This window comes from Temnothorax nylanderi, unplaced genomic scaffold (genome assembly GCF_030848795.1).
Source record: "Temnothorax nylanderi isolate EJ_2023f unplaced genomic scaffold, tnyl_v1.0 TNYL_tig0004_pilon, whole genome shotgun sequence".
Classification (NCBI taxonomy): Eukaryota; Metazoa; Arthropoda; class Insecta; order Hymenoptera; family Formicidae; genus Temnothorax; species Temnothorax nylanderi.
Window position 1 is genome coordinate 2,439,395 of NW_027249066.1, and position 26,310 is coordinate 2,465,704.

The window sequence follows — 26,310 nt, forward strand, 5'->3', positions numbered from 1 at the left end:
ATTCGTCGAGAAAACCGCTCCGCGGCGAATTGGCATGAATTTTAAACAACGAACGAGAACTCGAATGAATATTTCTCCCATTCGCACTGTTCGGGAATCTCATACAAATAGCGAATTATGAATCTCGAATTACGAATCGCGCATAGTTGATGTGCTAGCTTTATAAGATATCTTCTATGTGTATATATTTGCATTATTTGCGTATGCATGCGAGTGTGCGCGCGCAAACAGGTTTTTCGCCTATTAACATTAATTATATATAATTATATATTTTCGACAAATAGAAATTGTCATTACAAATGTCATGTCAAATTGTTTTGTTACCAATATTATATTACGTATTACAAAATATATTATTGGCGTACCGATTTATCATTTATTCTCACGAGGAACCTCACGAAAGTGTTCTCCTTTGATTTTGATATGTTGCGCTTTTAACATGTTGTGTTCTAGATCAAAATGTAGGACATATGTATTTATTTCTTTAAAAAATCGTTTTTTTTTTCAAAACGATAGAAAAATTAAATAGTACAAGAATGGTAATACGGCTCTGTGATTGGTTATCCTACGAATACCGGCCCAAGTGTAAAAAAAAAGTAAGCTTTAAACTGTATTACCGACCGAAATTACGCGCGCTAAAAACAATCTCACGTGAGGCGTTTTTAAAGACACACTTTAAAAACAAATGTCTGAAGAACGTTATAAATCGAGAACGTAAGATGTCTCAAAGACATCGTACGGACGTCTTTTCGCTAAATCCACAAGGTACGTCTTCGGAATTGTAAGGTAACTACAAGACGTGGTAAAGTTCCTTGGAAAAACTGGAACCTCGGCCTTCGGGGCCCTCGGCCCCCTCGGCCCCGCCGCGTGTCGGCGATCGCTCGCGATCGAGAGGCGTTCAAAAGCGAAACATGCAGAAGAGGCGTGAGCAAGGCGCAACGCGGCGCCTTCAAAAGCGAGGAAATTCAGTGAAAGAGTCACTTGTCCAGTGACAGTGCTTTCGAGGTTAGTAGACCGCGCGGGTACTCGCGCGCGCGCGCGGCTCGGCTGGTCTCGCCGTAAACCTTAAATCGCTATTTATGACCATCCCAGCGTATCTTTTTGTGTAGATGCTCGTTCAGCGGCGTAGGCTGTTCCCCCTCGCTAAGGAACAAATGTCGCCGATCTCGTCGCCACCGCTGGTGGTCAGTTTTCGAACAACGTCGTCGACAGGACCGCGAAGCTACCTAGACGATGTCAAGTCTTCTCCTCGAATCGTCCCGGAAACCCTGGAAGGGATTTTAAAGGGATTTTGCGTCTCTTCGCGCGAGATGATACGATTAGCAACCTCGAGACGTCCCAGAGAGTTTTCAGAATACTTGAAAGTGCATTGCTCCGGACTACGCGAGCGTTCTCTCAAGGTTCTCTCTCCGTTTCAGGATTAACCGAGTTGGCACCCAGGCTACGTCACTGGCGGGATCCCCGTGACACAGATCAGCGGCGGCAACTATAACGGTACCCACCGGCGTGACCTACTCTCGACGAAGTCGCGCTCTCTCGGTCCTTCCTCCTTCGTCCTCTTCATTTCGCGTCTCTCCCGCGGACTCTCCTTTCGTCCAGGGCCGAATATCCGGCAGGGCCAACGCGCGCGACGCTTATTCGATCATCGACGCTAAGATACACGAGGTTCAAATGACAGTCCTACACCTTGTACGTATCTCTATTTTTGACGGAGAGAAGATCCGTTATCTCTCCACCGTAGAAAATCAAGATAAAACAGTCGGTATACCTTTAGCTTTAGAGAGACTATCGCCCTATCACCGTGACAAAGTTTAAAAGCTAATCTCGCTCTTCTACTTGCAGTTGTCTAAATGATACAGCTCTTTTTCGAGCCGCTTCCGCTTCAGGAGATCTCGCCTGAAAACGATCGCAGTCGCATTATTCCGCGTTCGATCGGGAATCTGAAGAGCCAGGACGGGCAGGACGTGGGCGAGGCGAGACGGTCGGCCGCCACTGCCGCGCGTATAGCATCTTCTCTCCCGTACGCTGGCGGGCTACACACTTTTTCTTCCACGTGAGGAGCATCGTCACGGGTCGCCTCGTCGCATGGGCGGACGGTCGACCGGGCCGCGGCTGATTACGGGCAGTAATGAAAGCGGCCTGCTTGCACGCGGTAGGTAGGCAGGTGCGCGCCGCTGTCTGTCATGTAGCCTTCTTCCCGTCGTTTCCGTCGCACACGTTTTCCGCCGCATCCGTCGCATCCTCGCGTCGAGGCCGTCAATGAGACCGACAGCCGCTGCCGCCGTTATCGTTGTCGTTCTTCGCGCACCCTAAACAGGGTGATCACGCGTGGGTACGTGCGGGAGCAGTTTTAAACGTTAGTCGGTCGGCTGTTACGGATCCCGCGGGTCCAGCCGCTGGACCAGCGAGAATCAAGAGCCCTCCCGCGAGTTATGAAAGCGATCGCGCCCTTCGTGCTTCAGGTGAGCGCTTGAATGAACGGCGAATATATATCCTTGTTTTCTTTCGCGAACGCGAGTGAACGGAGTGTCGTACAACTTCCTTGTGAGAAACGAATGAATTGGGATAGAAGACGGCAGATATTTGTTTTAAGCATTACCCAATCTTCGAGAATTTGATTTTGGTGTCGTTTGATCATTCTCTTTCTCTGTTCCTATCTTTATTCCTAATTGTATACCGTTTAAATTGAAATAATTACTAAATACGGAATACAAAAAAACCGTTTGTTAAAGATATCGATGTGGGTGTTTAGTTCTTAGCTTATAAGGGACATATCACAATTGTTCGGAACTGCGATTGATTCTTATTGAAATATATCGTTAAATACATACATAACAGATGAAAATCTATTATAAAAGACTCATAGAAGTAGAACTTCATAAAAATAATGATGAGAGTAAGAGTAGTTTGAAAAACAACAAAATAATTGAATTTTTAGGAAATTTAAATACACAGTTATAAAATATATTTAAAAAACCATAAAACATATATACACATATATATATATTTTTTTAAATCTAATCTATCATCTCGACAATAATTGTTTAAAATTAAATAGAAGCTTTGAAGGGTTATTTTATCCATTAAACTCCGATTTTTGTGTTTAAGAATTTCGAAGAGAATCAAATCAGTTTCAGACAGTTGTGATATATTCCTTGTTAGTTACATGCTAAAACACACACATCAGTATCTTTTACAGACAGTTTCGTGTTTCACATGTGGCAATTATTTAGTTATTAAGCAACATATGATCGGGAATAAATATTATATAGATACATTTTCAATTACCGATAATTTTGTAAAAATAAATAACTAAGGATAGAAAGAAATAAGATAAAAATTCCATGTTTATTTTAACGTCAACCTCTCATTGGGAAGATTAAATGTTCTTGTTATGAACTCTTGGTCGATTTTTTTCATCCTTTTCTCGTTCGTCTCGTTAATTTTTTCGGGAAGTGAAGCGAGTAATGGAAGATCCCATCATGTCCATTACGTCGTAAAATAGTTGATTATTCCGACAATAATTTATTCGTGATTGCAGGTGATTGCATTGCAGCTGACGAGATGCCAGGGCGGCGGTGGTGGCGGTGGTGGTGGCGGCGGCGGCGGGCCGAGCACGTTCGGATACGACGCTTCCTCGGCTTGCAGCAAACCGTACTCGCGCGCGGGACGCGCGCACCACGAGGATTTACCCTGTGACTTTCGCCAACAGAACTGGTGCACGATCGCCGGTAGCTCTTATCCTTGGTACTTCGTCTCATTTGCGCTTCGTCTCTTCCGCTCGTAGCGATCGATCTCTCCTCGAGGGACTTTCGCCCGCCCGACATTCGTACGCTCACGCGCGCGCTCGATTTGTCCGCGGCGAAAGTTTCGGCGTCGCCAATCGTCCAAGTAAACGAATCAAAGTGGATCAAAGGCTCCTCGATGTTTGAAATTTGAGGGCGGTGATTAATCTTGAAATCCTTCTCCGTCTCTTCCATCTTTTTTTTTATTTTAAACGTTTTATGTTATCAACGAAATTTCGCCTTGAACCTAGGCCAGACAATCTTTTTTTTTTTCGTTCCACTTGTCTTTGTAAAAATTAGAATAGATAGAGAAATAAAGCAACGAATTCTATATAAGAAAAATCTTACTTTAAAAATTAAAAATTACACGAGATATATTCTTGTCGATCTTTTTTAATTCGTTTATTTATTAAAAACTCTAAATGTTGTCATTGTCTCGGTTGAGACTTGAAATAAAACTTATTAGTTTCTACACATTTTTAAAGTTCTTTAAAAGAAGGTTTGCGCCGTCTTATCCACTTTGTCAGCACAGAGTTATGTTTCTGCTGTTCGTTCGCAGGCATGCGGTACGTCGATTTGTGCAAGAGAATCAGGGGCTGATGAGACGCATGTATGGCGACGAGAATTACATCAGTGTTCTCCGAGCGGAATTCGAAAAAAACGATATCGAGCTGAAATATGACGAGTATTATCATCATTTCGCCGACGATCTGAGGTAGCTTTCTCGCAATTCCTTTCGACGATATTTCATTGATAGTCGTTTCTCTCTTTGATTTTAAAATATGACTTTAACATATCTTAATCTTTTATCGCACAAATGTTTTTTAATTTTGCTAAATCTTAGTATACAGAGGTTTTTGGATTCATTGATTACAAATTTGAAATCAAAATTTAATAAAAATGCAGACTTAACGTGGCAGACAAATTTGATTATACGCAATTAAATTTTTATACATAAGAATTGCGTGTTGCGATTTTCAGACAATTCCAATATGACGATGATTACGAATTTATCGACGACGATCGGGCAAAGGATAACGAGTATGAAGGTCGCGGATTCACCAGTCGCTCCTTCAACGATCCTATCGCCAAGCGGATGAATAAGTTCTCGAAGCTCAGCGAGTACACCAGGCCGCATTTCAGGCCCACCGAACGGACCACTAGTTCGACCACCCCTCCGAGCACGACGACTACTTCTTCAACTTCGTCTTCGACGCCGACCAGCGCCACGACTCTCGTTACGCGTACGTCGTCCTCAACGACGCCCGTGTCTACTTCTACCGTTACGAGCATGGAGGAGGTCAAGACTCAAACCTCCGCAACGTCAACTTCCCCAAAGTTTTCGAACATCACTACCAAGGTTGCTGATAGTGATTCTGTGGTGAATAGCACGACAACTACGACGACGATGACGATGACGATATCGACATCGACATCGCCGAGCGTTACCGTGGCTCAGATCGTCAAGGAACAAAATTTTAGCATTAACGAGATTCCTGGGCAGAACGATAGGATCGATGAGGAGTTGGAGGAACCAGAACCAGAAGTGGTAGCGTATTCAGAGAAAACGACGATCGAAGACACAACCTTGGAACCAGCTGGAACGACGAGGAGCGTCTCTACGGAATCGCTGGTTGATCAGGAAGAGGAGGAGGAAGAAACGCTTGGCGCTGCTACAAAGACTACAGTACACGAAGAACTAATAATCGCAGCGAGTCATGAGCAACAGTTCAGACCACGTCCTGAGTATCGGCCTTCGGGCATGGCTGAGACATCGGCAAATACTGGAGGACAGCTTTATCAAGATGCAGCGAAGGATCAGCAGGAGCAGCCGGTGCTGAAGCTTAGAGGAGTGTGAGTATAAATAATCCGTTTCGTAGTTGTGTAATAAACTGAGTTATTAAATTATTGAAATAAAAAATAAGAATAGAAAGAATTTTTAATTAAAGCTCCTGGGTACTCGCCGCAATCACGAGGAATGATGAGAAATGGCACGCAAGAATTCTCAGCATGTCATTTCTCATCATTTCTTTGACGTTATGATCTAACAGGGCCGCAGCGAGTACCCAGGAACCTTAAAGAGATGTAAAAATAAAGAATTATATAAAACTAACAACGTGAAATTTTTAGAAGAGAAAGGAAGGAGAAAAAACCCATATATAAAATGCAATATATACAATATATACAGAGAAGTAAAATGAGAAATATGAGAGGATTTATCTAATCATTTTGCGCAGGAACGCCTGTCCCGTCAAGGAGGAAGTGGTAGCGCCGTTTTGGGCCAATAATACTCGCGGCGAGGTCTTGGCTCTCCTCAATCTGTATCCCTTCGAGCAGTATGTCCATTGGGAGAAGTGCACGTAAGTGTCGTTATTCCTGAACAAGAAATATCAATGATGGGTTCGCGATTAAAAAATTAAGAGAAAGAAGGAAACATAAATTAATACCTATAATTTAGTTTGTATCTCTCAGGTTGAGAGGTATTTAAAACAAATATCGAAACGTTTGTGTTAAATACCAGTCTTTTTCGGTGCATTAATCATTATATCCTTATCTCATTATTTTTTCTTTTTTTTCTTGAATCTCTAATTCTGTCGCAGACACGAGAACAAGCAAATGTATTGCCGGGATGGATGCAGATGCGAGCAGCAGTATCGGCTGCATCGGCTGTTGGCTTACGACCCCAACAACGAGTGCCGCGGCATTTTCAGCGACTGGTTCAAGTTTCCCAGCTGTTGCGTCTGCCGTTGTTATGATCTGCCATTGGAATTTCGGGTGACGTCGCGTTCGCCGCGCACCTCGCACAAACGACGAATCAAGGTGCAATCGCCAACGCGGAACCGTTACCCGTGATCCAATTGTCTTCTGGCTGGCCGGCCGCCAAATAATACACGCGCGTAAGTTGAGGGCGACCCGCTAGATAAGATCCTCTACGCGAAATTCTAACGAGTGCAGTACAAATCGGTCTTTTAATTAAAGATCCTCTCTCTATTTAATTCAGAGATTTTAGATTTATTGTTGATGTTTGATATCTCTTTTATACATGTTCACAAAAAACACAGTTTCTATTTAATACGTTGAAATTATCTATACATATATATAAAGTTACGTAGGCACATATTTATAGTAGAATAGATATGCGTATTTACAAATATTTATAAAGTATATTATGTATATTGTTGAAATTATTTAATTTTTCTTGATAAGTTAACAGAGTTATTCGTAAACGAAAGAATGTCCCTCCGATGTTGCTTACTTTCCAAGGAAAGTGTGATTAAATTTGATTAATAATTTGTGCTGTTCACATATGGATGGCAGATAAAAGATTTTCTTTTAGAAAATTTTCTTTGCCATATCGAAACAATTTGTATAGAATTTTGTCAGTCCAACATAACGTTATTTTAATAGGTGAAATGTACGATGAGATAACAAACTAGGATAATTTGTTTCTAAATCCTCGTTTAGAAAAATTTATACTACTTAATATACGTGTAATGGTTTATATAAATTTAACGATCTGTATTTAATTTTATACTTGATCATGATGGCGATATGAACTTAAACTCATTAAAACATCGTCGATTTAAGTGGTATAGGCTTTCTTGACATGATTACTACGTACTTAGGACAATAACGAATAGAGGAAAGCGTAAATTAAAGGGGGACAAATACCGGTGCTGCGGCGATCCGAACGCCTATTTATTTAAAACGCTGGAACTTTTTTATTTTTTCAAATTTTGACTTGAAACTTTAGGAAAATATTCTTAAGATAGCACACTATAAGAAAAATCAAAAATTGAAAAATCGATTCTTTGACCTGTCTGGGTATATGTCCCCCTTTAAAATAATTTAAGAAATAATGAAATTGTCTGACATATTTCTGACTAGTGTTACGCTAATCGATATATTTTTTCGAGAGATTTTAAGAGATTACGTATATGTATTGCGCGTACCAGCAAATATAACTTCATCATACAATATCATGCAATATATACTGTTGTAATAGGTGTTACAAGCATTACGATATATGTATTTGAACAAAAAAATATATATATACTCGACATAATTGCAAACAGGTAAAGGCTCGTGAATAAAATATACGCCATTTTTATAACTGCTAATACTCTGTTTCTATTTTCGTACTCATTATTTGCACCAGATAATATTCTCAATAATTCAGTCAGTTAATGACTAACAGAATTCGTCGGGTTCGCAAAAAAAAAAAAAATAACGCATTTGTTTCATTATATTCGACTTTATTTTCCTCGCTCTCTTTACATGTCTCCGACAATATTGTACGTTCTTACAAGGAAGAAGATTCACAAAACAGCAACGGTCCTTAAAACGTTAATACTTCTGTTATTTTTTTTTCCTGTTTTGTTTTGGGCGTTTGCGTAGCGCTGAATGTAGCTCAACAATAATACCGATTATTTTGTCATACATTCATTACACGGTATTACAAACGTTATACTTTTCATATCCCGTCGTAATATGTATGTACATATTATATATAATACATATACAGGATGTGAGTGTGTATGTGTATGTATGTGTTTCGGATCCGATCAATACGCGACCCTCTGTATGTCTACGCATATTCGCGAATATACGCGTTTACGTATATATGCATTTATGTAATAACGTTACATATGCAGAAATGTAAGTATATTTATTAATACCAGCTAAAACATTTGGTATCAAAACCATTGCAGGAAGAAGAAAATAAAACGTCTCCGAAAAATGTCTCGTACTTTGCTCGTTGGAGCCTGCTCGTTAGAATTTAACGGTATCGTATTAATTACTGTTACGCGCTGTCGCGCATAATAAAAGAAAGCGATTCAACCCCCTACATTCGCATACAAATCGACGAGAAAAAAAAAATAAAACGATTTGTGAACGATTTTGCAATAAAAATCGCTCTTTTTACATGTATATCGTAGGTAAGCTAGATTTGTAAAGATATTTGAAACTATTCCAATAAATTCTGATCTTCACGAACGAGGAGGGCAGATTCACTTTCTTTTTTTTCTTACAGATATGGAAGAGCGGAAGAGGAGCAAAGAGGAAGACGCGATTCTACGTACTCTAATAACGGAAAAGACGTTTCATTTTCGGAGCGTAAGAATTGTTCGGGACAGATTGCGATATCCCGAGCACGTCCAATTCACTGTTGCACCGGCGAAATAGTTTACTTTTAACCAGATTGTCTACCCTACTTTCGTTCCGTCGTGAGAGTCAACGCCGCTTTCCGGCTGTATGTATACCCAATTCGTATAAAAAATATCTCTATTTCCTGGCACAATCGCAATCTTCGCTACGCTTGTTACATCGTGACGCATATCATTGCACTTTGTCGATGAGCTCTAAATTGCCTACTTGTCTTACCGAGCTGCCTATTATCCGACGCTTTCTTTCCCTTATCCGCTAAGCCAGCGGTGAAGTATGTAACTGCATCACACATGTATATCGACCTCCGCGTATAAATAGAAGTATCTCCTTGCCCGGATTTTTTCCCAAAGTCATACGTGCAATAAAGGCTTTCAGAAATATATCGTTTGATCAGCAATGTATATATTATGCACTGTCAATTTTGAAAAATCTAATAATTGACCGTACAATAAGAAAATAAAATTGAAAGCAATATTGAGAGAAGTATGACCGTCGTAAAAATCAATTTAGAAGAGAACATTTACAGTCCGAGCTGATGAATCACGGTAGCCTAATAAGAATATTTGCCAATTGATGCTCAAGAATCGAATTGGATACATACTAGTAGAATCTTTTCGCACTCGCGATAATGCTGAATGAAAATACCGCACTTACACACGTGAATAAAATTTAACTTATATTGTGTTAGCTGCATTTTTATTGGATAGGTTTTTTACCGTTGTTTTGTCCATCAATACTAATTTAAGTCCAGTTGCCGTACGTATCGTGACGACTTGACAAGACACTTGAGGCACTTGTAAAATAAAACGCTCGTGCGATACGAGATGTGTAAGATGTTGCATGATGAAAATTACGAGATCGCTTACCAAGGAATTGAAAAGTGGTACAAACGGGAACGTTATTATAGGCTACCAAAATCCAGCTCATTGTCAGACCGTAAATGGCGTTCTCTTCTAAATTGATTTGTAAAATGGAAAAATTTCGACATAAAATATATATAAGATGCCTTTAGCTGTATTGCACACTTACAGCGACAATTTTTATGAGAAAATTATAATTAATATTCGAAGTATAATAATCATGTATATTAATACATTTGTAAATTTTTTAAAATGTTCTGGTTTTTAACGGGTTTGCTACTATGTATTATTTATCGTTGAAAAGAATTAGTTTTTTCAAGATCAACGATATAAATGCTCGTAATTCACTTTCAGAAATATGATTCTTTAAATTTTAGCACTCATCATGTGAAAAAGCGAAATTTCCTACATTCTTATAATATCGAATTATAATGTATAACTTGAGTTTAAGTCGATTTGTGATATCAAGTTTTTGCAATTGCGAGTAAACCGTGCCGTTAACTATATACTATACGCCTGAGAAATACGCAGTGTATAGATCGAATAACAATTTGTTGTAAATATTAGCAAGAACGATGAGAGCCCGTCGTAACTCGACGATATGAGCAGTCGTTCGAAAATTTCATTACACAAGATTTCCGTCTATATTTATATGATAAGTTGGCAAAAAATGCGACGTCTCGTCACCGAGATCCTTCATGGCAGCGTTTCTTACTTTTATTGCTATTAGCGTGTCTCGAATTACCGATCACTGTGCTTGTTCAATCGCCAATAACGCGAGTCTGTAATACGACGATGCTTTACGTAGAGCGAACCGCGCTACTCCCGTCTTATATATCAGATTAATTGGAGCGGAATACTTTTGCAAAAAAAAAAAGTACACTGCGCAGCTAATCGACCGTACTCCGTTCCTTTCATAACTCGCGATAACATTAAGAGATTAACGTATATGCACGCGAAGAGAAGCTAGACTTGACTTTCTTCTGTTTACAAAAGAGACAACGCGCCGAAACGAACTGAAATCGTCGGAGGAAAACGTTGCAAAAATTCGGATATTTTAGACTTAGACGTTTCCTTCACGGGATCTTCGTCGATTCTCGAGTTGTTCGCAAATTTTTTTTTTTTTTCTTTAACGATCTCTACCTCGAATTCGCGTCGGCGTTTCTTCTTCGCACGCAGCTAGAAAGGCATTTCAGTATCGTCTCTTATTACTTTCGCCTGCAAAAGTAATGATATATCTATATAATTACAGTATATCCTCTTCTTAACTATACGCGAGTGTCCTCGTGTTGTCGGTTCACGATTTATTTCCACGTTCAAAGACAAGCTATATGTATGTCGACGTGAGAAATGAACGCACCCTGCATATCCGATTGATAATCGAGTTAGTGTAATCGCGAAACTCTTCGTATAAACGGGGAACAACTTCGTATAAGAATTACGAGGATGCTTAATACGTGTCTTCGGATTATGCATTGATTAATATCACACTTTAAACTACGGACAAGTATCTTTCGCTTAGCCTAAAGAAATCCGTTAACCGGCAAAACGATACATCGCTTTCGTGTCAAAACGGTAACGCGTAATACCTCTACGTTCTCCAGAATATACAAAATACTGATCGAGAAATAATACTGTTGAACAACATTCCTTCGTGTCCTCAAAACAGTTTTACGCCTATCAGAACTTCATCGCAATTAAATAGGAGCATTTATTTGGGCGAATGAACTTTTAAGAAAAATATCAATTACAATAGTAGATTACGAGTAAAAGTTTTACAGTTTTAAAATATTTAAAGACGTAAAAGTCTGCGATATCCAAGGGATATCATTGAGATACTTGAATACTTTTTTTTTGTGCAGTGTGTCCACACACCTCAAGACACAGGGCAGAGAAAAAAAGAAAGTTACGCGCATCGTTTTGCTCGGTTCGCGGTCACATGTGCATACAAAGTCAATATAAACCAACAGGATAGTTAGATTAATACGGCGAGGAGACAGTTGACGCTCTAAGAACGGCGACAGACAAGAACTGATTATTATTTTTCGTGTACCGGACGATTAGTGCAATCGAGACTGGTGGCACATGCAAGTTGTTCGTCATAGAAAACAGCGGAGAATACTAATGGGGACCAGTCCGTGATCCGCGTGCTGATAATCCGCGCGATCATCGCTCTCGTTGGCGGACAGGATAAGCTCGACTTTATGAAGTAACTTGGAACACACGGAACGATTCTTACTACTTTGAACTATGGAATAATTGGTTCTGTAAGGCTCGAGATTTCATTAAGCGAGACGCGAGAGACTCATTTAACTCGATCAGTCTCGAGCCATTGCAATTTAATGGTACATTCGCTTCGATCGAGCTGGATTTGACTTGTCCCCACAAATCGCTGATCCTTTTACATCTTCGCGCATACATTAAGTTAACTGTTGCGCCAGAACCACGTGCTTACGATGAAAAATATTGAGAGTGCGTTGTTATACACTTGTATATAACGTACATGTCTATATAAGTATTGCCCAAAATATGTATTTTATATTGTATATATATTATATGTAAAAGGATTGTTAAGTTGATATGTCATCGAAGTAATATACTATGTGTATCACAGTGCTGTGATTGAGAGAGTAATTGCAACAGCTTTAAATTTCCCCCTTTGTTCTTTCTCTCCTCCGTTCTCCGCCTTTGTTTTCGCCTTTCCGAACCGTCGGGTTTACCTATTGAAATTTTGTTTTCGCCATACGACAAACATCGTTCGGAACAGTCCGTTGGAAGGAGAGCAATGGTCCGAGGATTCGAGCCCTCGATTTAAAACAAGTTTCACTCGTGTACATACACACGTGTCGGTTACATATTTTTCTCGTACTCGTAAGAAAAAAGTATCTCTTCTCTAGAAAACTATTTCGCTAGAAATCGTTCGTCAGGTTTTTCGCGTTGTCCGTTTTCCTTGAAAAAAGCTTCCGTATAAACTACGATTCGTTTTCTCACATTTTTGTATCGTTTTGAAGACACCAATCAATGTTTTTGGTCCCTATGTGTTACATTTAAATACAAGCGCAAATCCTATCGCGCGCGAAATATTTGAGAAAACATTGGGCCTGTTTTCTATCGCTGAACTGACCTGCACCAGTTCAGAGTTTATCTTTTTCCTTCCAATGTGGAGTACAAAACAGGCTCATAAAAAAGAAAACAGACCCATTAATCGCGCAGGGTGAACTCTCCCCGAATATATCAAAAAGTATATCTATCGCTCTCTGCGTATTAAACGTGCCGCGCTATTTACCGGAGTACGAATAAGTTTAATCACAATCCTTAGGAATTAGCGTTAGTAATCCTTTAGTTTTTGGTCTCGCTTCTAACTTACATCTAGATATTGTCTCGTTGAAAACAAAATTTCGCATGAAACCAAGCTCGTTTTTGCATTTTCTCCGTAATTTCCTTCGTTCTCACTCTTTTCTACGTGGTACGCGACGCGATACCTCTAAATCGTCGACTTGTTCGCATAGATGATTATTTATTCGTATTATCACAAGTACCGAACTGCATTTAATTGCATCGTAAGATGATTCGTGATGAGAAGCTGATTTCTTGTAGTGTCGAAGGTATTTCGAGCAAAGAAGAAAATGTTTCTTCCTCTCTTTCCTTGTCGTATCATATATAAATACGGATATTTATAAATACATTTCTGTATCCTCATTTACTGCATTTAAAAAAAAAATCACGTCCAAATTATTATCCCCAAAGCGCGTCCATCAAATTACGAAGAAATCAAGATTCAGGTACAGATACAATTAACTCATATATGTACTAAACGATCGTAAAATTAATTACAACGATTTAAAAGGTATCTCTTAAATCAAATATATCTTTCGGTACTGTAGAAAAATCGTATTTACAAATAATATTATTAGAACGTACAAAGATACGTGTATCCGTTTTCGGATACTTGCGGATCTTTCGCGATCCACGATGCACTTTTAAAAATACTCGCGTGTTTAACTCGAATTCGTGTAACCGCATCGTATGAAACGCCTATATATAAGCTCGTGTAAGAATAGCTCGCTTAAAAATAGAAATGGTATAAATCCGCAAAAATGCCGATCTTTAGACGACAAGAGAGTCAATCGTGCGTATCGTTTACGATTAAATCGCGAGTGTTAGTTTCGATCTCATCGACTACGTTTGGCTGATGGTACATACTATAGTTCGATAAAAGTATTTACAATTCGGTAAAAACGGAGTATTGCTCGCGTCAATTCCATCTTTCTCTGTGTCGACATTTTCTTCTCTAGTCAATTCCCTAACTTAATTCCTTAACCCCTCAAACCCGTTTAACACACAATATGTGCGCGATAAAATGTTTCGATAATTACACAGTTAAAGAGATAAAATAATACATGAAGCTTGAATCATACAAACTAGAAGAATTAGTAAATATATAAACTTGCGCAAAAATAAATTATATACAAGTAGCCTTCTTTTTCTTTTATATATATATATATATATATATATATATATAATATTATATGTATAATATTACATCATATATATAATGTAATATTAAAAAATATTTTTCTATACATAATTTCGCTACTTAAAATAATCGACTTTTCATCAATGTGTACATCCATTTGGTCTGAGGGGTTAATTAACAATGTGATAGCCGCCAAAACGACCATAACTTATTTTCTAATCAACAATCCACCAAATTTGTAATGGGCCATAATACGACGAGTGTTTTTCTTCTTTTTTTTTTATAACGATCCATTTATGGTCTCGTACGAATTATTGGTTTCATTAACTTTAGCCGCATTTCCCGTTGCATTGCTTGATCGGAGATCGAAGCAAATTGACTATTGAACATGATCGTCTGCTATTCTCGTTTGCTATTCTCAGACAATTAATAATGAGCAAGTAGATACTTGAAAAGGCAAGCACCAATTTCACAATATTTCATCAATATCTTACTTGTAATATTTGTCAAGATAGTCAATTCCAAAAAAGTACCCGAGAGAGAGATAATTCTCCAAAATAAATTTAGTTTATAGCTTCCACAGGTTTAGATTTCTATAGATTAGTCAATAGATTTGGTGATCACAGATGAGCTATATATTGACACTGACATTGATACTGATGCGGATAAATGCGAAAAGAACGTCATATAACTAAAAGTCAGTAAAATAATTCAGTTTTCAGAATAATAACTGAAAGAAACGCGACGAAAACTGAAATACTTGTACGTACCTGTTTTACTGCGATAATTCAACGAGTTAAATGCGCTAAAACAAAATGGTTCGCAAGAATTCGTCTTATCACAACCAAATTGAGCGATTCTTCGTTAAGCAGAAACATCCGTGGAGGGTGTCGTATCCTCCTTCCGAAATCAAGAGACCATAAATAAAAAAAAAAAACTGATTTTGCACAGCGATTTTCGCATATGCGTACACGACGTAAGGGCCCCCGTGGTGGAATTTAGATTGATTTCCACTGCGGCTTGTGGGGACCCCCCCTTTTGTGTCAGGGACCCCCTCTAGGAATCCACAGCGCTTTGCTTTGTTCCTCATCTACCGAGGCTTTCACCTGCGTGCATATATATGCCACATTCACGCCCGCCGGAATCACGGCTGAAATATTGTTAATACGTACATTGCTACATTGTAACATTAGAATAAGCATAATTTATAAAGCTTTAATTAATTCACTAATTTATATTATAATATTTTAATTTTTCTTAATTTTCACCGCAACAAATTGACCATTTATTCGAAAATGAAATAAGAAGAACGAAAATATTAAGAATAATTGACCGTGAAATATGTCAAGCTAATTTGCTGTATGAATCATTAAAATAACAGGCCATATATAAACTATATATTTCTTACATATGCGAATGAAATTGGAAACACAGTTTGCTTACCGGAGATGTAATGCTTGTATTCCGCTTCTATCTTGAGCGCCTGTTCAAACATTTCTTTCGCAGCCTTTGTACTGATTTTGTCGCTCGGATATCTGGAATCCTTTACCTCCTTAATTTGCGTTCTATCCTTGAATTTGATTAATAGGACGATAGGATAAATTTGATGTCTGTGAAGCCTCTCGATGGAAGCCATCGACACGTCCAAAATACAGTGCGTATTCTACAATGGATACAATATAAATAAATATCGATATATTTCATTAAGCAATACCAGCTACTTTTTGTTATTATCATCTGATATAACAAATAGCGATATTACCAAAAGTGATTCTTGCTTGTCACATTATTGATCGTTATCCAATGATGCTATTTGCTTATTTACCTTCTCACATATCTCTTTAACGGCCTGCACTGTCGTGCATTCGAAGTAGCTGCCTTTTTTCCTATAATCTATGTAGAGCGCCTCGCGTAATCCTTGCTCCAAAGTCGACTGCGAACAATGCATCGCCTCTGCCAGACATCTGGTGAACTGTCCCGGGTATTCCTGCAAAAGTCTCGTTACCACGCATTCGCTGAGCGGACCGATGATCAGCACGGGCCTCAGAGTGGGATCTGTTATTAAAGATGAACAAAATTATCGTTATATACTTACATCCAGAATATAAAAAGGTTTATTTTAAATGGCCTATTGAGCTATCGCTTTAATATTAAGAATTGTGAGGTAGCAATACGTACAATCGAGTCTTTCGACGCGCTGATAACTCGCCGGAAGAGTATCTTCGTTCAACGATCCACTGTCGCTGTACCATCCCAAATTGTGTCCCGTGGAAAGATGCGATATTTCCTTGGTACTGTCTCTACTGCTGGATGACCGTGGCTGCTGTTTTTTCCGACGGAAGAAACTTCTCCTCGCTCTGGTATCGCTGCGTTTGCCAGTGTCTTGTTCCAAATCGCCTAGCGACCGTCGTAAGAGCAATTCTTCCTCAACCCTAGAGACAAGTCACGTATATCATAATTTAAATGATTTCGATATCGTTATCAATCGTATTTTCTCCGTTTTAGATATTCCATTATCATTCATCGCAAATGTAACTTACTTAAATTTGCTGGGAATTATCCCGCAAGTCTGCCTACGACCGGTCTGATCGACTATCCAGGCGCGCCAGTGTCCCGGCGTGCCATTGAACATGGTATTGTCCACGTACAAGATGTCGTCCTTACTAAATCGCAGCTGCAGGCTATCGCCCACTTCGCCAGTTCGATCAAATAGCGCCTTCACGTAAAAACTGTCGCCCGGCTTGTCCTTCACCTCGTTATACCGCTCCGGCATGTACTGAGCGACTAGCGTCACCTTGTCCGCCGGTCGAGCCAGCTCAAGCGCCGCTTGCTCGGCGGTCGCCTGCCTCAAATCCACGCCGTTGTACTCCAGGATCCTATCGCCGGCGAACAGGCCGGCCTCCTCGGCGAGACAGCCCGGCTGAACGGAATGCACGAAGATACCGACGCCGTTTCCGCCTACCAGCGATATACCGAGATTCGAGCACTTTCTGGTCTCAATCAGCAGATACCGCGGCTCACCACTCGGCGGCGGCTTCCGATTCTGGTCCTCCTGCGTGGGGCTCCTCATCGCGTTTTGCCGTTGCATCTGTGCACGATTCAACCGATCCAGGGTGGCGGCGCTGCGAAGCTCCGGTTTACGGATGTTGAATGACGCGTTGTCCAACGACGCGGAGGGCCTCATCTCGCGTTCTCGCTCCTGCGTGCTTCTCACCTCCAACGAGGCAGACGGCCGCATGTGCTCGACGCGCAGCGTGCTCATGGTCGGCGCGGCGGTGGTGGTGACGGTGGGAGCGGTGGTGGCGATGGTGATGGTGGCGTCGCGTTCCGGCTCGACAGGCTCCAACGTCTCCACGGTGCTCTTTCTCGGTGCTGCCGGACTGTTGCACGGTGTCGGCGAGCCGCTGCGACTCCCGGTTGCGGCTCCGTCGCCGGCTTCCGACGAACTCGAGGACCCCGAGCCTTCTAACTCGGTGTATTCTTGCAAAGAAAAATGTAAAGTCCTATTTAAAAACTTACCCCAACAACGTCAATGCTAAAAGAGTAAAAATATCCTGAAAAATTACAATGAAACATTTTTCAGATTTTTTGTAGTATCTACCAATGAGGAAGAATTGAGGAGAAGAAAGAGAGAGACGGAGAAAGGACGCACGAGTCATGCCTTTTCAAGAGAACATGCTACAGATTCCAAAAGTGCACTTTTTGAAGGATCGCATTATTTTCTCTGTGCAAAAAAACTACTCACTGTCCGGGCTATACTGCACCAGCATTGTAATCGAGTTACCACACTGACGTAGAACATTGGCGGCCAGCTGGTAGGTCGCGCTCCGCATATTTATACCGCAAACCTCCAACAATTGGTCACCGATCTGTAGGCCGACTTGCGAGGCCAGGCTGTGCTCGTACACGGTAGAGACGAACACGCCGCCACTCTCCAGGCAGGAGATCTGGATTCCCAGCGGCTCCACGGACTTGTCTATGTGGACTCTCCGCAGTTCTCCGGGCGCCGGGCGTGGCTGCGAGTAACAGTAATCCGGCATGCTGGCGCGCTTGTTGCCGCTACCGCTTCCTCTGACGGTGCCGCCGCTGCTGCCGATCCCGCTGGTGCTGCCGGTGCCCGGACTCAACACCTCCACGTGAAACGTCGGCATCGGGCTGCCACGCTCGGAGGTTCTCTCTATGCTGCCGGTGGACAACTTGCCAACGCTACTTTTGGACGTGACGCTGGTGTTGGACGGTATACGGATGCGCTGGTCCTCCTTTCGGCCCGGCAATGTGCCACCTTCGTATCCGTGCCCGTAGATAGACGTGTCGCAGGGTATACCGAGCGGGAGTGCACGTGGCTTGTGATAGTGCAGATCTACGGAGGGCGTGTGCAGGTGGCCGTAAGTGGTCGGGGTCGTCTGCGAAGGTCCGGGGCTGTACGGGGGCTCGAAACAGTAGGTACGCGCGTCCGGCAGGCCTATGGACTCGCCCGATTGCGCGGGCGACGGCATCGTCGGTGGCGAGGGATAGCGCAAGGGCAGGGAGTTCTGGTGCTGAGTGATGGGATGCGGATGCAAATGATGCAGGTGCGACGACGCGGCGTACGGATGATGCGAGGGAAACGGAAAGTTACCGGGTGCCAATTGCTGTCGCGACGTCGGCCCGCTGGTGGTCGACGCGGCGGACGTGGACGAGCCACCGATGCCCGACGAGTAGAGCTGCGAGTGTACGCGATTGTGCTGCAGCGTGTCCGTGGTCACCTGCGTATCGCTACTGCTGCCGGTCGTGTACTTTTGCGGCCGTTTGTTCACGAAGTACGAGTCGACGTCGCGGCCGGCACCGCCGGACTTGACCGAGAAGTCGATGCTGGTCTCGGACGGCGCCAGCGCGGAGCCAAGTCGCCCGGTCTCCGACGCGCTGCTCTCGAACTCCGTCGACGGCGGCTTCTTGCTGCCGCCGTCGATCGGGATGTCCTTGAACTGCACCGCCGGCGTGAACGACGGCTTCTGGCTAAAGAGCTGCCCGGTCTTGGTGAAGCTCGGTAGCGGGGTCTCCACTGCTTTGTAAACGGTATGACGATTATTGACATTGGAAAAGTTGGTCAGAGGGATGGGGTTGGAGATACGATTGTAATTATAGTTATCGTATTTCGGTGGATGCAGGAGTACACTGAGGGGAAAACGTTCTTTCGATTTTCGCGAGTGCAATATAGTACCGGTCCCATTTTGTATGAGGGGTCCGCCGCGCGCCTTCGGCCACGTGCCGCCGTTCTTCTCGACCTTCTCGGTGCCGCGGCGCTTGCTGCGCTTCAACACCCCGTTGTTGCTGTTGCTCGCTTTCTTGTGGTAGCTGTCGATCACCGAATCTAGCTCTGCTATCGCGTCCTGCTCCTGCTCGAACGTGTTCGGACTAGAGTTGCGGTGACCCTTCTTCTTGCTCTCGTCGCGCTCCTTGCTGTGTTTGCGACCACGCACTATGTCGATCTTCTCCCGGAAGTTGTCCCAAGCGTTGCTGATCCCGCTCGCTTTCTCGCCGCTCACCGATTTCGCAGCCTTGTAGACGTTGCGGTCGGCGTAATTCGTCGATAAATATCGTCTCTCGTAATCGTCCGACGAGGCTTTCAGCATCATTCGCTCTTGCTCGGTTTGCGAGCAGCTGTTCACCATCTTTTGTTTCTCCGCGACGAAACTTCCGTCTATCGCCACCGTTTCCGAACTGGCGGCGGATGGTACCGGAATACCTTTCAACGTTGTGATCGTCAGTACGTCTACGGTATCATCGTTCAGAATGGCCATCGCTTCATGCGCTGTAGTTATTGTATCCATGGGTTTACTATTAATCTGAAAATTGAATATAGAAAATTGAAGACATGAAAATATATTATAGTCTATTTTTTAGCTGACAAATAAAAATAACTGAATTTATGGTACAATACCATTTGTATATTACAAATATTTATTAATCTACAAGTTAGAAGTATAGATATGATGAATTGCTTCGTGTAACTTACGTTTAATACTCTGTCTCCCACGGCAAGGTTTCCATCCTTGGCAGCCAAGCTGCCGGGCGATATTTTCGAGATGTAGATTCCAAGTTCTAGAGTGATACCGTGTGGCACTGTGCCGACCGACAGCTGCGTAGTTCTCAATGATCGTCTGGTTATCCGACGCCGCTTCACGATCAGCGTCGCCGGATTCACGGTGGACGAGCGCAGAGTCTCTAAGATCACGCGGGTCGACACGGACGTACAGTCGACGTTGTTCACTCGCACAATGCAATCGTTCACCCGTAGTTTGCCGTCGAGGGCGCTACCCTGTGTCACCTGCGCGACGTAGACGCCGGTGTCGTTCGGATAGTACGGACTGTCGCGGCCGCCGACGAGAATCAGTCCCAAGTCGCCGCGATCCGAATCCAAGCAGATTCTGCCGGGTTCGACGTGAATCGGAATCATCTCCCAGTCGTTGCTCTCGTCAATCTGCGCCAGCTGACTGGTTCGCAACGCATGGTCGCCGAACTCGATCTTCTCCTTCAGATCCTTCAACTCCTTGGACGCCTCGTTTCGTTGCTTCTTGATGTCGTCGGAGTCGCGCAGAGCGCCGGCTAACTCGGAAACTGCGCGATCACGTTCCTTCCGTAATCTGTCGCACAGAGTTCTTATGCTTTCTCGCTCAAGCACTATCTTGTCGCGCTCGCTGAAGGCCCAGTCTCGCCTCCTCTTCGACACCTCGGCCTCTTGAATAGCCTCCTCGAGCTCCCCCTGAAGCGTATCCACGGATTTCCTGAGTTTATCCAACTCCAAATTAGCCTGTTCCAAGTTATCCATGCGCTGCTTGTCTCGCGTCGCGTAATCTCTCGTGTTGGTCTCCTTCTCGGCCTCTTTGCTGACGCTGTCGCGTTCGTGACTGAGCGAGTTCAGTTCCAGACGATGCTTATGGTCTCTGCTGGAACCTTCGGAGTAATCGCCGAATTTTTGCCGTAACTCGTTACACACCTTCAGAGCCTCGTCTCTGTCTTGTAATGCGGAAGAGATCTCCCTCTTCAGTGTCTCAATTTGATAAGACAATGTTTTCTTCTGCAAATAAACGGCGTCGATGTAACAGATTGTATGTCAGCGACATAACATATCATTCACTTCGATAAAACAGTACAAATAAACATCGGCAGTTTTAAATTTCTTTAGCGGTTCATGAAAATAAGATTCGTTAACTTTGGAAAAATAAACTCGTGTGGTACTCGCGATAGTTGTAACCGTTCTCTTTAATCTTGACACTTTCCTTTTAGTACTAGGTACGTTAAGCGCAACATATATAGGTATCGACAGCGACGGACTCGGCTGGTATACTCGACAAAAGCATACTGATAATCGCAAATTGACAGTTTCCAACTTAGTTGTACAATAATTTGTTTCAAGTCCTCGTTTCGCAACCGTCCGTGACACGATATCGATATCAACTAAACGTTTCAACATCGGAACGACATCAGAAGAGCGTGTCGCTGTCAATACCATTGAAATGTCGTGGTACGAGTTTAGTTATTACGATTAAGGGCAAGATCGGAAAAACAAGAACTACAGTACTTACTAAGGAAGAGTAAAAATAACACTATTATTTATCGTCCTCGATTATTCGTTTCATTACCTCGTCGAGGAGCTGCTTGTTCTGCGTTTCCAGATGCGTGTTTTTCGTGTACGCTTGCGTGAGGTCATCGCCCAGCTTCTCGATCTCCTTGTGCACCGTGTCACGTTCTCCCATGATTAAGCTGTATTCCTGCAGGGCGGCGTTTCGTTCCTCGGTGAGACGTTTCATATCCTTGCTGGCCTTCATGCGCAGCATCATCGCCTGGTTGATCTCCTTGACCGCCTCCTCGTGCTGCTGCTGCACTTTGGCGAGCGCCTCGCGATACTCGTTCCTCTCCCTCAGCGCGATGTCCCACTGACGAATTGCGGCGGTGCACTGTTGCTTGAGACCGTTGCGCTCGCGAAGAGCGCTGTTACGTTCCTCGAGAACGGTGTCGTATTGCTTCTTCAGCCTCTTAGCTTCCTCTTGCGATAGCTCTAGCTGTATCGATCACACAGTGCGCAATTTTGTATTGTAATTTTCAATGCGCAGAAAAATATGCGCGCGACCAATATACGTCGCGTTACAAGAATAACGCTTATCGATATACTTGCCTTATTGACGGCGGATGAATGAGACGCTATCAAATCGTCGTATCGTTTCCTGAGGGAATCGTATTCGTCCTTAACGGCTTCGTACTTTCGTAACGCGGAGAGATAGTGCTGATTCATGGTATCGTTGCCCGTGGCATCGGCGACGAGAACCTCCTGGTTCTGCATGCGCTGCAATTCCGAGAGTTCCTTCTGGAGGGACTGGACCTCCCGGTCCAATCGTTGCTTGTCGTTCGCCAGATCGCCATATTTCGCTCGTAAGGAGGAGCTCTCTTGCGATGTGGCCTCCAGTTGATTCATGACTGCTATGTGTTGCCCCCGATAGTACTCCAATTCTTTCATAGTAATCTCACACCTGTTTTTTAGTAGAGTGTTGTTTTTACTTTGCAGATGACTTAAAATTAGCCTGAAAGTCAAGTTTTAAGCGTGATGTAGAAAAAAATGCGTGAGGTGTGAGTATGTACATGATTGAAAACACGATTGAAAACACGATTGAAATAAAAGAGGAAGGTGACGAGGGATGGGAAGACGCCGAGAGGAAGAGAGGGCGAATAGCAAGACCAAGGTAAAAAAACAAAATCAAAACAAACCGTCTTATGGTATCGGAGTGCTTATGCCTAAGTAGCTGAAGCTGATGCATCGCTTGATCACACTGAGCCTGCAAACCGTCATAGTCGCTACGACATTCGGGGCCACCGACTGGGCTTCCAACACTGCCATAGCTTCCACTATCCCCCTCTGGTTTTATGCGACAAGTGTCAATTCCAACAGCAAACACATCAGAAACATAATCGATGTAATCCAATGTAAAGTGTAAAACGGTACGTGCGTGTGTGAAAATGGGACGCGTTTGACTTTTACGTAACTTGTGAATAGGTATACAAATTAAATGTGGGAAACATTTGGTGAAAAATAAAATGTATGTTGCGCATACTACCCCGGTGCGTAATACAACCTTGATTTAATCCTTCTCAACCGGTACCACAAACAAAGATAATAATGCAACGGGAGGTATCACATAGAAAAATCTGTTGGAAATATGACGTACGACGTACACGGACGGGTCTATATGTGCACATGTATTTTTGTAACGCTCGTTTAAAAATATCTCTTACCCATGTTGAGTGCACCATCTGGAAAAATTAATTATAAACACCTGTATTACTTCAAGACGTACGTATACTAATCGTGCATAGAGAGGAAGAGGGAGCGCGAACGAAGACGGAGAGAAGGCGCGACGAGGTAAAACGGAGTAAAAGTACGAAAATCGTCCGAATAGCGTGTAAAATTTCACGATAAAATTTAAAAGTCCGATACGCTTGTTACAGTAGAGGGAACAACATAATCGGAGGTCTCGCTAGCTTTCACCGGGAAAGAAACTCTAGGTCACGCATGTAAGCATAGTGTGATTCATTGTTTTCCACGGCTAACAAACTTATCGGCGATATTTCATTTATTACAAATAATACGATACGATATCTATTGTGCCTTCTTTAAATCCGTATACGTCCGGCGTTTCATCATCTATCGAGAAACGAACGCTGCTTTCTCGGAGGAACGTAAAGTTAATTTTTTTTTTTTTTTCGAAAGTAAACAAGAATCGCGATCGCATCCTGAATACAATATATCTAGTACCGGGCGCCGAAACTAACGTTTCAAGAGGCCTACATCTCGTCTCCCAAGGAGAGACTCGTCGAGCGCCGCGCGCCCGCCGGGGCGTTTAATTCTCCGATAAAAATATTTCTGCGGCGGCGGGCGGCGCGGCGGCGGCGGCGGCGATGCCGAGGACGACGACGCGTCGTCCTGACGTCTCGCAATTAAAAATACAATGACACGCTGACGTTAGAGCCGTATATACACGGCGGAGAGAGACGTTATCGAGCGAAGCCTCGAGCGGTGGCCGTTCTCGCCGCGGAGAAAGAAGTTGAAAATAAAAACTGTCACTCACCGCTACTCCCAGCGCTGTCCAAGGAGGATGCACCAGAAGCCATGCTACTCAGCGGTGGGCCCCAGGGCGCCCGCGAGGAGAAAGAGAGAGACGGAGCGAGACACAGAGCGGGTGTTTACGTATATGTGTGCGGGCGCGCGTGGATTTGCCGTCTACCAACACAGGCGGCCGTCCTCGTACGCCAGCGTACGCAGCGCGGTCCGAAGCGGCAGGTATCGCCTGTGGAAAAGCGTGCCGTACATTACCCGTACTTCACGGAAGAGCGAGCCCTTTGTAAATTACTAAGAAGCAGCCTTCGGGATGACATTATGGCCACTGTACACGAGCGCGCGCACGCGCATGTATGTGTGTATACGTGTGTACGTCACGCCGCGCGCGCCGCGCCGTGTCACGCTGCACCGGTGTATATATCGGGGCCGCGTATATTATCGGGGAAAAAATACTACTACACCAGAGAGAAGATAGATATTGCACCTGACGATGCGCGCGCGCTCGCGACCAAGCATATACACACATACATACGTGCACGTGCGCGTAAAACGTTACTCCGATCGCGCGTGTGTATACACACCTCCTCCTGCTCCTACGCCACCGCCTCGTCCTGTCGTCGCCGTCGACGTCTGCACTCCAACACACAGACACGTGTCGCACGTACCGTCCAAAAGATTTTCTATGCATCACTTCTCTCCCGCGCGAGCGAGTGCGCGCTTAGCCAGTGTATAGGGAGAACGTAGGAGAAAAGGAGCGAGGGGGAAGAGAGAGGGGGAGGGACGGGGGAACGGGGAAGGATCCCAGCGCACACAACCGCGACCGACACGCACGTTGGCAGCGAGATTGGGCAGGGGGATGGCAGGCGCGGGGGGGGGGGGAGGCAACAACGTGTATTTCTTTGAGCGGCGCGTAATAAATTTATCTACGCGCCAGCATCTGCGGCGGGGAGTCCCGGTCGCGACGGATCCACCGCGTGATTTCTCGACCTCTTGATACGACGTCGACGTCGTTCCTCGTTGCCTTCTATCCCTCGTCGTCAGTCCCGCCGCGACTCCGGGGCCTCGGCACTCCCGACGGCGAACTCTCGACCTCGACGTTCGCGAAAGTACCTGTTCCTGGCTCGCTCGTCGCAGTCGTCGCACTCGCGCGGAGAGAATCGATCCGACGATCGTCGACGACGACGACGACGACGACGACGAGGACGACGGTCTCGACGGCGAATTTCGCCGAGAGGCGGCTTCGGCCGCGGACAGTGCGTCCTTGTCAACGTTTCCTACTTGTCGACGACGACGTGGGAAAAAATCGCGCGCGATCCTCACTCGCTCACCTGCTCCGCCAACCAGTCTGACAATTAGCCATTTTGGTTCGCCTGGCTGTGCGCGCGCGCGCGCGCGCGTGCTCTCCCGACGCGCGACCACCGCTACCGCTACTCGGTTCTCCTCGTGTCGGCAACGCGACGACACCCTGCACGCAACGCGAACGACGAACGCCGACTGCGATAATCCGCAATCCGCGTCCCGCGATCCGCCAGACCGCCACGGACTACGGAGAGCCGCGCCGTGCTTTCGAGGACCGTCAACTCTCTCTCTCTCTGGCGCAGCGCGCAGGCCGCGCAGCTCGACGAGTTCGCCGCGTATTCGCGGAACTCGTGGCGCGGTCGTCGTTTATCGTTAAAGAGTGCTTTTCATTTAGCGACACGAGCGTCATTTCTGTCTTTTTTCAACATCTACCAGCGAACAGAGTCCCTTTAATCAAGAGTCTGGCCGTACGATAGCAACTTTTGATTGGTCCGGCATTTCTCGGCAACTCCCGCCGATATTTGAATTATGGAAATGGCGGTAAATTGTCGCAATAAAAATTGTAAATACACGTAGTAAAAGCAATGGATAAGAATTTTCTCTGTATAGAAAACGTGTGGAGATTCAACA

The 26,310-nt window shown here is 43.9% G+C and overlaps 2 protein-coding genes across 9 annotated transcripts; one reads left to right on the top strand and one right to left on the bottom strand.

Annotated features, from left to right (window-relative positions):
* Positions 1–836: 836 nt before the first annotated feature.
* On the top strand, positions 837–8,783 carry Spz4 (Spaetzle domain-containing protein 4). Of its 2 annotated transcripts, XM_071709214.1 has the most exons (7): positions 837–1,005; positions 1,110–2,462; positions 3,542–3,747; positions 4,345–4,500; positions 4,767–5,639; positions 6,023–6,145; positions 6,386–8,783. In XM_071709214.1, the coding sequence occupies exons 2-7, from the start codon at positions 2,433–2,435 to the stop codon at positions 6,636–6,638; spliced, it is 1,641 nt and encodes a 546-aa protein (XP_071565315.1). In that variant the 5' UTR covers positions 837–1,005; positions 1,110–2,432; the 3' UTR covers positions 6,639–8,783. The 2 variants fall into 2 exon arrangements, with proteins under 2 accessions (XP_071565315.1, XP_071565323.1); XM_071709222.1 differs by lacking the exons at positions 837–1,005; positions 1,110–2,462 and having other exon boundaries at positions 3,647–3,731.
* Dlg5 (Discs large 5) lies at positions 8,021–26,031 on the bottom strand. Of its 7 annotated transcripts, none has more exons than XM_071709161.1 (14): positions 24,963–26,031; positions 24,392–24,610; positions 23,559–23,576; positions 23,034–23,181; positions 22,447–22,798; positions 21,914–22,333; positions 20,287–21,348; positions 19,492–20,116; positions 18,037–19,332; positions 16,832–17,771; positions 16,470–16,723; positions 16,117–16,346; positions 15,735–15,954; positions 8,021–15,441 (listed from the first exon to the last, which is right to left on the bottom strand). In XM_071709161.1, the coding sequence occupies exons 2-14, from the start codon at positions 24,432–24,434 to the stop codon at positions 15,335–15,337; spliced, it is 5,715 nt and encodes a 1,904-aa protein (XP_071565262.1). In that variant the 5' UTR covers positions 24,435–24,610; positions 24,963–26,031; the 3' UTR covers positions 8,021–15,334. The 7 variants fall into 7 exon arrangements, with proteins under 7 accessions (XP_071565262.1, XP_071565254.1, XP_071565236.1 ...); XM_071709153.1 differs by having other exon boundaries at positions 18,037–19,335; XM_071709135.1 differs by having other exon boundaries at positions 18,037–20,116; positions 25,710–26,031.
* Between the last annotated feature and the right edge of the window lie 279 nt (positions 26,032–26,310).